This window comes from Erithacus rubecula, assembly GCF_903797595.1.
Source record: "Erithacus rubecula genome assembly, chromosome: 2".
Classification (NCBI taxonomy): Eukaryota; Metazoa; Chordata; class Aves; order Passeriformes; family Muscicapidae; genus Erithacus; species Erithacus rubecula.
In genome coordinates, this window is record NC_136685.1 from 52,078,892 (window position 1) to 52,094,427 (window position 15,536).

The following is a 15,536-nucleotide window of genomic DNA, read 5'->3' on the forward strand; positions in this document are numbered from 1 at the left end:
CTAAAAATGCAAAATTGAGAGGAGTAGGTCTACTCATTAATATCAGAAACTAGTCCCATTCAAGCTAGGTGAGTTTTGTATATCATATATCTAGAGCAGTTATAATTTAAAACAGGAATTAAAAATAAAAAAACTAAATAAAGCACCATTACTCCATTTCTCTATTGGAAATAATGAGACTGTTTTAGTATGCTAAGGACTTGAAAGTATTCTACATAAGGCAAGCTTTTGGATAGCTATTGCATTCATATTAGTGAGTTCTTCAAAGTGTTTTTAAGGGGACTGTTGCCAAAAAGTAACTACAAAAAAGTTAAAGTCTGCTAATGAGGTTACACTCATATGAGGTGGCACTCATGTGACAGTAAACTATACAGAATCTCGGTGTGGAAAAACTGCATATGGAAAATGTACAGCAGAAAAAGTTATTTTCACATAGGAGGCTTAAATAAAGTATATGCTCTATTTAAGTGCTTTTAGGACATTTTTTATCTACATGCATCTGTCTGCATGCAAAAGGGGAGGGCAGTTGAATCCCAAATGAGGAAATAACCTGCCCTCTACTAAACACAAGACAAGATCGATATGTAGGAGAGTTGGGAGATACACCAGGCACCAGCCTGCTGCTTCTTGCTGTGAATGCCAGGATGTTCCTAAGCACTGGGCAGCTGCTGCCTCTGCCTCATGTTATTCCTGCTCCTCAGGGCTCTCTTGTTGCTGAAATGAAGAGTGCCAGCCCTGCTTCTGCCTTTGACTCTGTGACGGTACCTCCGTGCATTTCTGCAGTGTTATTAACAGTATCCAGTGAACTGTGGGGACTGCTCCAGTGCTTTCTCTACTAATTGCTTTCTTTGCAATTACTAATACAGCATATGAGGATATGGAGAATGTGTGACAGTCCACCAGTGGCCTTTTCTGTTCTTCATTTCCACTGCCATACACACCGAACTTCTTGACCTACCAGTCAAGTCCCTGTCATCTTACAAGAATGAAGTGAAGGGCAGCTGAAGAGTGCAGTCTCTCCTGTAATATGGGAGATTATTAAGCAGCCAGGAAAAATTAAGGCCATTACTCAAAAATCATATTTCAATACTGGCTGGTGACCCATGCTTAGTGCACTGTCTTGTGAAAGCTGTAAAGGTGGCTGTCCTTAGATAAAACAAAAGCAGACACAGGTTTGTGAATAAAATATGGACATTTTTTAAACATGCCCTACTGATTTTTTTTTTTTTTTTGCTGTCTTTTCCACATCAGCCTGATGAGTGCTAACTCTTATAAGCAGTTATTAGTAAATAATCAGTGGATGCTATGATTCCAGCCATCATGGTGTGTTGGACATTCTCCCATACTCCTTGCCATTTCTTACAGTCACCCTGCTTGAATGAAGAAAAACTGCAGTGTTTACTGATGCTGGGGAGCAGTAGACCCTTTACTAACATGTACCAGCCTAGGATTAAATTTGCTGTCAGAATATATCCTTTTACCATGTAAAATGTAAAAGTGTGCCAGAGAAAGGTGTGTGTATGTATTTTCTAATTCTTTCCAGTACCAATAATTATTTTCTATCTTCAAATTTTAACAAGCTCAAATGTAATTGAAGGCATTATATGCATAGTATTGTCATTAATTTAGTTGTTAGACTTCTAGATAAGCCTTTAAAAGCTTGAAAATAATTCAAAATTTTACCCTGTATTATGGGAATATGACTTTTTCTTTTCTTGATGATCACTGGAAGACTGGTATCATACATTCATAATCTTGCTGGTGAATCTTCCCTGTTTTTTCCCTCCATTGCATATTGATGTCTCAATTGCTCTTGTCATAATGCATGGTGTTCTACTCTGTCATATTCAAACCAGAACAATTATTATGCAAAATCATATTTTTGAGGTGTTCTATACTGTTATGAAGATCTTTATGATGTGTGAAAACAAAAAATATTACTGGAAAACCGAGTGAGAAAGGGAAATCATTTTCTCTTTGCAGTTGAAATCTCAGGCCTTAAGTCACTCACGACATTTTCAAAATGTTTCAGAGAAAAAACTCTGTCAGCAAGGCACTGCACCTTGTGCTTTGTAGGTCCCTGCTGAGTCAGGGCTGAAATAAGAGACTGTCACCAATCCAAAATTATAGCAGGCACAGTGCTTAAAAACAGAGCTTGTTGCAGCTATCAAAGTTTGTTTCTTTCCCAGCGGTATTGTCTGATACTGTGTTGAGTTAGATCCTTTGAGTAGTTTCCTCACAATACTCTCAGTGGGTGGTAAAAGCCAGACATGTGTAGAAGCTGGTAATTACCATGATCTCACATTGCCCCAGGCACCCCTATACAAGAGCTTTAGGACCAGAGATTGAAAGAGCTGGTGAAATTAAAACGAGAAAATTACAGTGGACAGAAGATATTTTGCCTTGCATTGTTGCACCACTTGAAGATTAATAGAAGTGGAATACAGGGAGGGGTTTCTTCCTTTACAGCCTGGGTAATGTCTCTACGTTGGACAGCTGGGGGATTTCAGCAGCTGTTACATCTGTCCATCAGTTATTCAGATTCCCTGATTGGTTATGGGGCCTTTCAACAGCACCAGGGGAAACAACAGCACATTAAACAAAGAATACAGTTGTAAAACAATATAAAGAAGTAAAAAGAAGGACTCGTTGACAGCTGCAGCTGAAATTACTTTTAACTCATTATTTTTAAGGTGACTGGATTTCAAGTTGACAACAAAGCATCCCTTTAAAACTTAAATCTTGTTTCATTTCTGTAAGAGGGCATCCTACTGTGTAAAACTCGATTATGTAAGCTAAGAGAACTGCCTGGAAATCACTTAAGACTCTTGTAAATGTCCACTGGTGAAAGCATGAAAGCAGTAATGTTCATATATTACTTTCATTTGCTTTTACAGCCAGCTTAATGGGCTCTGCTTTTACACCAAATTCCTGTCATACTGGTTTATAACTTTAGCTGGTGTGATGAGACATCAGCCCGCTGGAAAATTGCAGGGCCAGTCTCTAGACTAGGTTCAATATTCTCAGTCCTGAGCAGCTGGGAGTCTCCCAGCATATGCACAGCTGAGACAGATACAAAATATGAAGTTTGTATGATTGCTGTATATTTTGCAGGATTCCTGTGCTGCTGACACAGAACCAGCCATTCTAGAAGGTGGCAAGCAGTTTGGTCTTTCAAGGAACAGCCACATTGCAGTTGCATTTGATGACACCAAAGTGAAAAACAGGTATGTTTCAGCAATGAGGTTTGGTGGAATACTATCAATAAAAAGTGCCTCCTAAATTCTCTCAAAGGTATTTTGTGAAACTGTGGACATAATCTGAAAAGATCACATGCCATGACTAATTAATTTCATTAAGCAAACCTAAAAGGATATTAAAGGATGAAATCTAGGCAATGAAATGCTCACTTAAGTAGCTCTCACAATAATAATTTACCTCTTTTGTAAAGGTTTGGGCACACACACAGATCTCAGACTGATTTGCTAAGAACCAAACAGAGTAATGGATCAGGTTGTGCAGCTAACTTCAAAGATGACTTTTTCAGAGCCTTTTTTATTCACTTGATTTTATTAACTTGATTTTATTTTATTAACTTGATAATTTCTTTTAATGAGCAAAACTTATTTCCCCTTTCTTCCAATAGTCTAGGTGAATCTTGCAGAGTAAACAGGAAAAATGACATTGCCACCCCAAAGGACAACACTCTATGCATATAGCTATCGACATGCAAAGGAATTCAATGAACTGTTTGTAAAAATGCAGCTTTTTTTCAATGGATTTGTGAAGCTAGAACTTGTTAGTTGTTTATTTTTGCTCTGTAGGCACAAATGTGCCATGTCACACCAGTAAGCAATTTTGAAGCTTACAGTTTCCAAATCCATTAGCCTCACACTTATTTATCCCTATAAAGATGTTGCACCACACATGCTAAATTTAGAAAACTAGGAATGATCCTGGACTGATCATTTTCATGCAATGATTTTTCATTTATATTATCAGCTGCTTTCAGGTATTGACTTTGCAGCTCAGCTTGAGCAAGGTTAGTGATGTGTTGCCAGTATGACTTCAGCATTAGAAAATCTGAATAATTTCTTCACAAGTTCCTTGCTGTAAAGGAGGTTCTCAACATTACCATTCTGTCCAAAGGGTCATTAGGTTTGCTCAGACACAGCCTCATTTTCCCTTGGGAGAGATCAGAATAAGTGTTTTATATCCTCATTGTAAACTCTTCTGTCTGCATCTTTAAAAGTTTTGCAACCTGTCTTCAGGCAATACAACTCATTAGAAACTCAACATTTGCCAGCTGTCACTACAGCTCTCTCTTCTTTGTGAGCATTATGTGTGTGGATGATGGATAACGCTGCTGGAATTTTACAAGTGCTGGGATTTTCTAGCTGCTACAGCTGCAGCTGAGAATTACATCTTGAAATTCTATGCCAAGGTTGTAGTTTTGTATCTCCACACTAAAGGAACTAATGAATGCTCACATGTCAGGGATCAGATATGTGTGAAATGTAATTTGCATATAACCAAATTATTTTTCTTCAATTGTAACGAACAAGTAAAATTGGCCACTTGCTGTATAGAATTTTTTTAGAAAAAACACAAGAAGATGAATTTGTCTAGTATCTGACTCCAAATATCTTTTTCTTTTTTATTGTTTCCTGTTTGTTTGATCTCCAGGCTCACAATTGAATTTGAAGTCCGAACAACAGCTGATTCTGGCTTGCTGTTTTATATGGCCCGCATCAACCACGCCGATTTTGCCACAGTTCAGATAAAAAATGGTCTGCCTTACTTCAGTTATGATCTGGGGAGTGGAAACACAAGCACACTGATTTCCAACAAAATAAATGATGGCCAGTGGCACCAGGTATAACAGTCTCTAATTCTAAATTATCTTTTGTAAAAGTGAGCTTTGTTTTGCCTTGAGGTATTTGCAAAATGTATTCCACACAAGCCAAACTTTTCAACTAGTATTTTCTGGGGGGAAAAAAAAAAGTCTAGCAAAATTTGTGTCAGATGCACTGTTACACAGAAATTTATCCTTCAGGAAACACTATTTCTGAACATATTTAAAATATGTGCCATATATAGTAAGGAAGTACAGAAAATGTTCCTTCCTGCTTAATAGGGCTCATGTGAGTATCAGCTCATGGTGATGGAATACATCATTAAAACTGCTGTTTCTACATTAATAATGTTATTGTTAAGCCAGAGTGCTCAGAACAAAGGAAAAAAAAAGTAACATGTAAGTAAACCTTCCCTGGATTATTAATTCAGTAGGGAATAAATATGATATTCATGGATGTATTTGGCAGCACCTTCTGTGACTTTATGGGAGAGAGCATTATATGCAATGCCTGTGGTATTTGGATGCTAAGAGAAGGAATATCACAACCATAAAATTTACTGTTTACTAAACCAAATACAACAGACACACTGTATATTCATTAGGTGGCATGCTGGAAGGCACTGTTAAAGGCTGAGAAACAAAGTATACATGTAACTGTGGGTTAAATTTATATGCTATATTGAATTTTGTACAGATATTTAGAAATTCAGCATCCACATCCCATCCCAAAATGAGGAAAAAATCTAATTGCATTTTCTCTTACTCTTTAATTGCCTCATTTCCACTCTGTTCTCCAGGAATTTCATTTTCATGAGATTTTTAATCATGAACTTTTTGATGCTAGCAACTGCTCTACACCAAGAGTATTTCACAAAGGGGAAAAAAATTAAGTTGTAGTAATCATTTATCTCTTTCATATAATGCCTGGGAGAACTGGCAGCAGACCAAGACTGCTACTCCCTCTGTACAGAAGAAATGCTTTTGCTTTTTTAGCCATTTTCTCTTTATTCTTAAAGAGAACTAAGTGGAGCATATATTTCTTAATGGAAGATTGTGCTCTTTGGGCATAGAGCTTGCCACTCCACAAGAGAGGGCCTCTTTTTGTAGATCCTGTTTCTGTAGTGGAGAATGGAGACAAAGTCAGAGTTCCTAAAAGAAAAAAAAATATGAGAAGGAGGAGGAAGGAAGGCAAGGCTTGTAGAAAAAGGCCACTGTCTTTGTTTCTGATAAAGCAGGGGTTTCTCCTTAAAATAATCCTTTTAGTGATGGCCTTTTCTCCATTTGGAATTATTTAGGTTAAAAGCATTTCTGTCAGTCCTACAGAAGCCACTTGGTGCTGCTGGTATCCTGCTATCTGTTTAGGTCCTCTGTAACAGAATGTGTGTTCCCATTCACTCACCTAATCTTCCTTCTGCCCAAGGTGTAGTTGTCCATCTCAAATTTACAGTTGCCTGTAAACACTAAGTTCAGGTTCTCACCTTCAGGCCATCCTTGTCAGTGTTCACTCATTCCCACTGCATGACAAATATGCTGCCACATTGGAGCAGAAGCAGCCATGCTAAAGAAATGCCAAAAAAAATGCTGTTTGTCTCTCTTTGTTATTCTGGTGAGCCAACTACAATGCTGTTTAGAAATCTGCTAACATGCATGGTGCATTTTGCATTTATTCCTTTTTATGCAAAATCATTATTATACTGACTTGTAGAGATTTCAATATAAGCTTTTAGAAAGACATTGGCCTAGAATTTCCTCAGCTCTTCAGCAACTGCACTCCCTCCATGCAATTCACAGTCCATTTGTCTGAATAGAAGCCATAATTCCAACAGAACATAGTTGGTATTGTATTTAGTCTAGCATGAACTATGATCTGAGGCATGTCCAAGATAATGGAATAGGAAACTCAATATTTTCTGCAAACATGTGGAGCTATAAAGATTTGCAATCAGTGCCATAACATTCAGCATTCATTCTGAAGTACTTGCCTATTCTCAGTACTTAAAATTGCTGTCTGATTCCAGGAAGAAAAATACTGTGCTGTACCTATTATAACATAACAATGAAACATTTTAAAGGAATCTCAAGTCCTTTCAGTAATTATAGTAAATAATTGTCGTGATGCCTCCTGACCCAGATGCAAGTTGGCACAAACCTTGCTCAGGAGCTTTGTTCCATAAATACTATCCACAGCTGCCATGGTACTTCTGTAACTACTCCTGCTACTTTCTTGTGTATTGTTACAGATTTTGGACTGTGAGACTAGTTACAATCTGAAATTGCTTGGTTGTCAGAAAACTATCTGCAATTGTATCACATTTTTGTATCTTTCTAGATAAAAGTAAATCGAGTGAAGCAAGAAGGAAACCTCATAGTAGATGGTGTTTCCAACACGACTGTGAGCCCCAAGAAGGCTGATATACTGGATGTTGTAGGAATGCTGTACGTGGGAGGATTGCCCATTAACTACACAACCAGAAGAATTGGTCCAGTAAGCAAATTTATTTAAGTTATCTTACAAGCCTTAAGTATGTCTTAATTGGTGCAAATGTCTTTCCAGTTTTGTTTTGTGTTGCTTTTCCCTCAGAATGCTCTTCTGTCCGTGGAAGGATCTGACTCAGAATCCATTTAATGAAAAAAAAAAAAAAAATGAAATAGCAGAGTTATTCACTGTTTTGGAAAAGCAGAAATTTCCATATACTTGTATCTACCTGGATCACAGCACAGCTAGAGTATAGGTTCCTCAGTAGCACTTGCCCTTTCTCATGGCTGTCTAGCAGCAAATGCTAATAAATAGTGAAAAGATCTCCTACAATGAACGCCAGAAGCCAAAACTACACTGGACAAAGTACTGCTGCTTACTGTAATAATCAGCTTTGTGTTGCTATTACTAAAAGAGGGACAGTGTGTTTTGAAGGAAGGCCATGAAAATTCTGTTATCTCTTTCTGTTTCCAAATTAAATATGCATGTATCAATTTATCACTGCTTTGGTTCAAATGCCCAGCTTCCATGCTGACATGGAAGATGACAGGGAGCCCAGAGAAATAAATATCATTTTGTCCTAAATTTTGTGGAGTTAACTAGGAACACTGTGTTCTGTCACCCAGACTATTTACTGCATCTGTCTGCAGAACTCCATGCACTGATGCCCTTCCAACCTCCCAAGATACACCAACATCAGAATATGGGAGAAAAACCTCTTCTATGCTTTCTTTTGCTCGCTGTAACATCTGAAGACAGTTCTTTCAAAGCAGAAGCCAGACCTGAGTGAATTAATTTATACTAAACAAAAAATCCAGCATCTAGCACAGCACAGTTCAGACACACAAAAAATGGAATGTCAGTAGGAGTTATGTCTGGGTTCATCCTGGGTAGATACAGAGAATCCATAAAGAGCAGGCAAAGCACAGATCTGGTAAGGAAACAAAACAGACTCCCAAAAAATCTGCATATGAGTAAATACCATTATACCAAGATGTTTATGGAATGGAAAATACCAGTCTATGGACAGGCAAGAGTTCCCTTTTTTAAGTGGACAAAATAGATATAGAAAAGGAATTCCTAGATCCTCTTAGTCCATGTATTGACTCATGGATAGGGAATGAAGGGAATGAGTAACCACTCTACATCTGAGAGCTGTATTCCATAAAGAAATGACCTGTAAGACCATGTTTCTTAGTAAATAATTGATTGTACAGAAAGCCCAAATGGAGGCAAATCTAAATCATTATGATTTACCAAACCAGATCTGAGGACTGGAAATCAAAACAGTACATAACTACCCACAACATATAATTCCCAGTAGTACCAATTTATGCTCTTTGAAATATATCTGCAATTTGCAAATACTAATCTAAGGAGAAAGATAACACTAAGTCCTTACCTATTGCTATTTTGTCAGAGGTAATGGAGGGAACCCATGCAGATAAATGGCTCAGTCTGGCAATAACAGTCATGTCAGGTCCTGAGAGTCTTATGTGCTTTGGGATTTAAATGAAGCTGTGACTTCAAATGTCATGTAAAAACCAATGCTTGCCTTCCAGTCATGCTCAGTAAAATGCACCACAGTGTATGACACAGTGTTGTGTTGTAGCTTCATGTAGAGGCTCTGAAGCAAACCAAGTTAAAAGGATGTGTTACCTTAGTCAGAGCTTTCTTCTATACACACATTAGCCCTTTTGGACAGTAATTTGTTATGTAACCATAGGTGGCTTGGCTTCCTTTTCAGTGTAGAAGACTGATACCCACTTGTTTGGCTTCAGCAGATGTCATGTCACATTTTGAGCACTCAAAACTCTGCTTTCAGCTAAAGAGGTCGTATTACCTGTTCCCATGCTAAAGTATAACCAGATTTGCTTTTCCATAGGAAAGAGAAAATTGTAAAGTTAGAGAACATTATCAAATCATCTACAAATCTTGCATTTCTATGATTTATTCTTGCAGTGAAGGTTTGTTTTGTTTTCTGGTGTTTCTCTTTTTTGATAACAAGATTTGTTGATCTGGAGACGAGTTACTTATAAATTACAAAAGGGACTATTTATGAAAAATCTGACAGAAAGCATTGTTCAGCTGATATCTGAATTTATTCACTGGTATTGCTCAAGTTCTCATTAAAATACTGCACAGGTGTATTTAGCTGTAATAAGCTATATAATTTCATAGTACATACAGCTTTGATGTGCAAGAAAATAAATTCTTGGAAATTTTTTCCATTTACGGGTCAGAGTTTTGTTAGAGGAGGTAGTGTGCAGAGTCAACATTTCTCTCTGCAGTTGTGTCTTTGTCCTTTTTGTATTTGTATGTATTTCTGGGCTGAATTTTATACACTGATGGTTTTTTTCCTCCTTTCTACTGCACTTTTTATGAATATATTTTCTTTTTCTTTCTCCAAGTACATGATGTATCATTTTGCTCTGTTTCACTGGTATCAAGGATAGATTTTGCTAACTCTTTAAGTCAAAGATCAAAGCCTCTGTCTGAATCTGAGAACCAAAATACAGCCTCTGCTGACCTTGGAGAGAAAAAGGGAGGGCGAGTTCTGGAGGAGATGCCAGTGGCTTTCAGAGATCCCACTGGGATGTGCTGCTCACACCCAGAACAACCCCTGCCCCAGGCAGTTCCATGCATACTCAAACCACCATTCCAAGTGTGCCCAGACCAGTGGGGAGGCACACAGACCAGTGTGCCCATTGCAGAAACCAAACTGGAGCTGCAGTTTGCTACCCTGCACGGGAGCCTCTGAAGACATGAGCACATTCCCTGCCTCCACCTGCATCTCTGGCCAGCTGAGTGACCCTGGTCACTGCAGTCATCAGACTGTGTGCAGTCAGCAGCCTTCACACAGGGGCTTTGTTCATTTTAGTGGTGATGTTACCTGCACTGCCTCTTCTTACCATGCAACATTAGGTCCACACTAAAGTGATTAAAAGAAGGTGTAAAAGAAAACCCAACTAAGAAAATTACCAGCAGCCCAGAGAGCTATAGTCACTATCTTCATTTACTTGTAAACCCCATAACCTAGTCAATTAAAAAGACAAAGTGTAGGCCATTAAATTCCTGCATTGCTGATGTAATTTGCTATGTTTCTTTATGTGGTGTATTATTTTATGTCCCCTCCAGTAAGCTGAATAGATGTGACTCAGATTGCATCCCTGAAAAGGAATGCAATCCTCAGTATGATTGAGTAGATTCCAATTACAATCAGATATTAAGGACTAGCCATGTAAAATTCAGATTTTATTCAGCTTTATAAATCCAGCAGAGAAGCAGAAAAAATGCACTCATTGATTGCATACTCAGGCTTGCTCCTCATAGTCTTACATTTTGTTTGAAATATTGACTGCAGGTCCTCCATAGCATTGATGGCTGCATCAGGAATTTTAAAATGACAGAATCACCTGTTGACCTGGATAATCCAACTTCCAGCTTCAATGTTGGAAAATGCTTTGTCAGTGCACAGAAGGGAACGTACTTTGATGGAACAGGCTTTGCCAAAACAGGTAATGAGCAACAGCTCTGGTGATAGCCAAAGAAGAGAGAAAGAGGAAATTCTGCTTTCAAAAACTACCAGTGTTATCTAACTCCTGTTGGCTGGAGGCAAACTGAGACTAGTGCTTGAAACTCTTGCTGATCAGTTTTAGTTATCTCTCCTGAGGAGAAACTATGTGACTTCCTAGCATGGTCTTGCACTAAGCACAATTGCAATAGAAGTTATTTACATGGTTTCACATTAAATGGAGTGCATTAACAACACTGAATTAGTTATTTTGCCTAATTCTCAGCACAATCTGTATGATGAGTATTAGGAATAAGGTATTAGATGCTTAACTTCCTTTTATTGTGCTTCCCCTTTTCTCTCCAAGTTGGTGCGTACAGAGTGGGAACAGATCTGCTTGTGGAATTTGAATTCCGTACAACACGAATGAACGGTGTTCTCCTAGGAGTCAGCAGCCAGAAAATGGATGGGCTTGGCATTGAATTAGTAGATGGAAAAGTGAGTAGCAAAGCAGTTTTGTTTCTTCATAACCTGGTTTTAGACAGCACAGGTAGTTTAAATGCAAGGTTACTTCCATAGACTCAAGATGTCTCAAATGATGTCAGGACTCTTGATGGACAGCAATACTTGTACCTTTCCACATATATCTAGAGGATCTTAAACTTTTAAAAGATAGTTTAAAAGATTCCATAATACTTGAGTCTCCTAAAACTACAATCAGGTCTTAAGTTAGTGACCATATAAGAATTTTTGAGAAAAGGCTTTGTTATTAATAATACTAGATTCTCTTGGATATCTTTTGATTCACAGTCTGAAAAATGAGTCATTATTCTGTAACTATAAAGATTTTAGAGGAGTACAGAACACCCTAAAACTAAAACAAAAAAAAAAAAGGAAAAATTACAACTTGCATATTTCCACTTGCATTTAGCTCAGAGATAGAACCCAGATCCCAGAGGGACAGCAATTCACATAGTCTTTGGTGCATACAGTCAAACCATGTTGACTTCAAACAAAACAAAACAAACAAAAACAGCTGAACTGTTTAGAACACTTGCTGATGTCCGTGCCGTGCTTTTCAGGTGATGTTTCACGTTGACAATGGTGCAGGCCGATTCTCTGCTGTCCATGAGCCTGGTGCACCAGGCAGTTTGTGTGATGGGCAGTGGCACAAGGTTCTTGCAAACAAGATCAAGCACCGCTTAGAGCTGACTGTGGATGGCACTCGGGTGCAGACTGACAGCCCCAGCAGGGCCTCGACCTCGGCGGACACAAACGACCCTCTCTTTGTCGGAGGCTATCCTGGTGAGCATGCAGCACACCAACTATGCTGTACTTAGGCTCCAATAACACTGGTAATGGATAAATTACGTAGGACCAGTATGCTAAAGATGATTGAAAGACAGGCAGAGTTTGTATGAGTTGGCGTGGATGCTCATTTCTGCATTCAGCTGCGTTTCAGAACAAGAAGTTCTGCAGCAAGAGGCTCTCACAGATACCCCTGCCCCATTTCAAATGTAGGCACTGTCACAAAGAATCAGGCAGATTTTCTGCCTTCTGCTGCTCATAGACAAACAGCCTCCTTCTTAAAACTTTCTGTTTTGTAATAGCATAGTAGTTATGTTGCAGTAGTAACAGCATTTGGCATATTTAAATTTAACTTAGGAACACCAAATTTTAAGCGAAGAATGTATTTATGCTCTTGAGGGGGCAGGGCAGTATATGTGTAAATCAGCCTCTAGAACCTGAGGAGCTGAGGAAGAACAACAGCTTGCACAGAGAGGTAAGAAGATACAATCTCTTTCTAATTAATGCCTTTGGTTGTGGTCTGCTGGTTTTTAAAGGAAAAAACCCCATCAGTAATCAGTATTCTGGAAGCCCTCAAGAGAACTTGTTTTATGCAGAGGTAATTGAACAGTATTGAGAATTGGCCTGAGATCAGTAGCTGGCTTCATCTTCCACTAAGCTGATAATGAATGCTAGTATTCATCTCCTCACAGACAGTCAATAAATTCTCTAACAGCAGTTTACTTTCTGAAAATACAGTTAATACATTTGAAAAGTACCAATTTTGTTGCATTTGTAATAAATTTTCCCTCTAGCTCGCAAACCAAAAAAGTGGAGTATGCTTGCAGTATGTGTCTGCTGTAGTGCATACTGAGGTCAATGGCAAGATACCTCTGAGTTATTTAATTCCTCAATTATTTTCTGGAAGTTGTTTCTTCATCCATTCTATTGTGTGATACAATGCATCTGAAAAGCCTTCTCTTTCAAACTTGGAACATTTGAAAATGGCAGTGACATATGAGTGTTGAACTTTAGTCACAATGACTATCAGTAAAGACCAACAACTTAGTACCAGAAGGAAAGCAGCTTTGTGGCAGCCTTTTTATAACAAAACAAGATTCTAGCACAGGAGCCAGCACTGAAGAAACACTGCAGATGGAGTTACTATCTCGTTCTGTACTGCATGTCAAGAGGAGAGACACAAAGCACAGTAGCACTGCAATCTGTGCAAAACTAACCTACACTTACCTCATGCTGAAGGGATATTCATGAGTTCAGCCACATGGCAAGTTATGAAATTATTTAATAAACCTGCTGTATATGTAAGTGTTCACTCTTATTTTGCCACCTAGTATAGCTCCTCCAGGATTTGTTTTAACATTCCAAATACCTGCTGCATCACAAATTCATGAGATTTTGTAAAATTAGTAAATGTTTTTATTTTCCAAATAAATAGAGCAAAATGGTTGTAAACCAGCTAGAAGTAGCTGATGGAGAATTTTCTGCATAGAGAAGATTTTCACCACCGTAGTGCAGACAAGAATAGAGATTCCTGGGTACCCATAAAAGCCAGCATTCCTCTGCTGGTATCACTCTTCCCCATGCAAGGAGAGACAGATGGATTCAGGCATCTTATCCTCTGTGAAACAGAATAATGCCATGGCCAGACAGTCTCTCTGCAAGTATAAAGTTACTTGTGCAACTCACTTGGAAGAACACTGAGAAACAAGTTGAGCCATGAATTTTAAGCAGTTGAGAGAGAAATATTTCCAGCTTCCCAGTCAAACCACCCTCACTTCCATCCCCTCCTTCATTAGTGGAAGAAATATACTCCAACTCCTGGCTTTACTCTGTCAGTAAGGGGAAAAAAAAAGAATATTTGAAAACCATCAAAACCAGTCTGTAAATGATATCTGAGATCCATCCTGAGGAACTGGCTTCTTTGTGATGTTAGGACTGAGAACTTCATCCATTTTGGCCTATTTTCTCTCCTCTATTATTCTGTGGAAAAACAGCTCAAGAAGTTGAATACCTGAAGAGCATCACATATGTACTGTACACCATTTGTAGGTAGCAAGCTGCATACATGGGTTACAATGGCAGTTTATATGTGTTCAGATTCTACCACTTTCATAGTAGGATAGAAAAAGAAAAGTCTGGATTGCTATCCATCATATTTTCTATTCATCACATTTCCTCATAATGTTTGTATTTTTTAAATAATTAATATATACAGCAAATAAAGCATTCATGTATTGCTGTATCTGTTCTCATGCAGGACTCTCAAAGAACAAAACTAACTCAAGTATCAACTCAAACTAATATCATTCCTTTCTGATTTTTTCCTTCCTTCAGATGGTGTGACCCAGTTTGGGCTGACGACTAATATCCGCTTTAAAGGATGTATTCGATTTCTGAAGCTCACCAAGGGTACTGCAAAACCTCAAGAGATTAACTTTAGCAAAGCTTTGGAGCTGAAGGGTGTCCAGCCACTGTCATGCCCTGCAGACTGATGGTCACTCAGCCAGTATGGGTCCCCTTATATAAGCACCTCAGATTTAAAAAAATCTGTATCTTCATTGCATTCATAATAAAATGTCTTTGTGCAAGTATTTGAGTAGTGTTTGTGGTATATTCCTATAGCTATTTTAATGCACCTCCCAGGAATGCACTAATCCCTTCACCCATCTCCTTCATTAAGGGAGTAACACTATATTTTATCTATCTCTTTCCTTATAGCTTGAAATGTAAATGTTTCATCATTCTTGTGATGAGTGAGACAATATATTATGTAGGTTATTCTTTTCTGTGGAACACACAATTACGAAATATCTCAAGCTGGAAGGGAGCCATAAGGATCATTGAGTCTAACTCTGAAATGCTCACTAAATGCTTTTGCTGAGGTAGATCTCTAAACTTGTATTCCTTTAAAATTCTAAATACAGTGCACTTGTGGGTATGCACAACCTTATCCTTCATTAGCATATTTACTTGCTTAAAAAAATTATGCTTCAGTCACACCCAAGAGCTTTTACAAAATTCTGATCATAATATTTCCCATGAAGTTTTACTGAGAGACTATATGTGGCCTACATGGCTCCTATATATGCTAGAGCTGTGGAACCAAGCACAGGAAGGACAATGTTGGTACTTGGATAATTTTTTTGGGATTATTGATGAAAAGATTTTGCACCTAAAATCCCTGCTATATCACTTGAACAGCATCACATTTTAACAGGTTACATTGGGACATTGAGTCTCTAATGGAGGGATTAGAACTGAGGTCTGTTACTTACCTTGAAATGCAGTTTTAAATGTTCCTTAATTAATAAAGTTTGACATTGCTGCTTGCTCCCACATGATAGTGAAGTTGAACATAGCAAATAATTGCAAGCCAGTTT

The 15,536-nt window shown here is 38.2% G+C and overlaps 1 protein-coding gene across 7 annotated transcripts in view; it reads left to right on the plus strand.

Moving 5' to 3' along the window:
* Nucleotides 1–14,747, plus strand: part of LAMA2 (laminin subunit alpha 2) — a 332,349-nt gene extending 317,602 nt beyond the window's left edge. For all 7 annotated transcript variants that reach the window (XM_079297887.1, XM_079297888.1, XM_079297889.1 and 4 more), the window contains 7 exons: nt 3,115–3,227; nt 4,687–4,876; nt 7,188–7,343; nt 10,699–10,852; nt 11,216–11,346; nt 11,931–12,153; nt 14,491–14,747. In XM_079297887.1, coding sequence (XP_079154013.1) covers nt 3,115–3,227; nt 4,687–4,876; nt 7,188–7,343; nt 10,699–10,852; nt 11,216–11,346; nt 11,931–12,153; nt 14,491–14,648 — 1,125 coding nt within the window. In that variant the 3' untranslated portion in view covers nt 14,649–14,747. The remainder of the gene's footprint in view (nt 1–3,114; nt 3,228–4,686; nt 4,877–7,187; nt 7,344–10,698; nt 10,853–11,215; nt 11,347–11,930; nt 12,154–14,490) is intronic.
* Nucleotides 14,748–15,536: the final 789 nt, after the last annotated feature.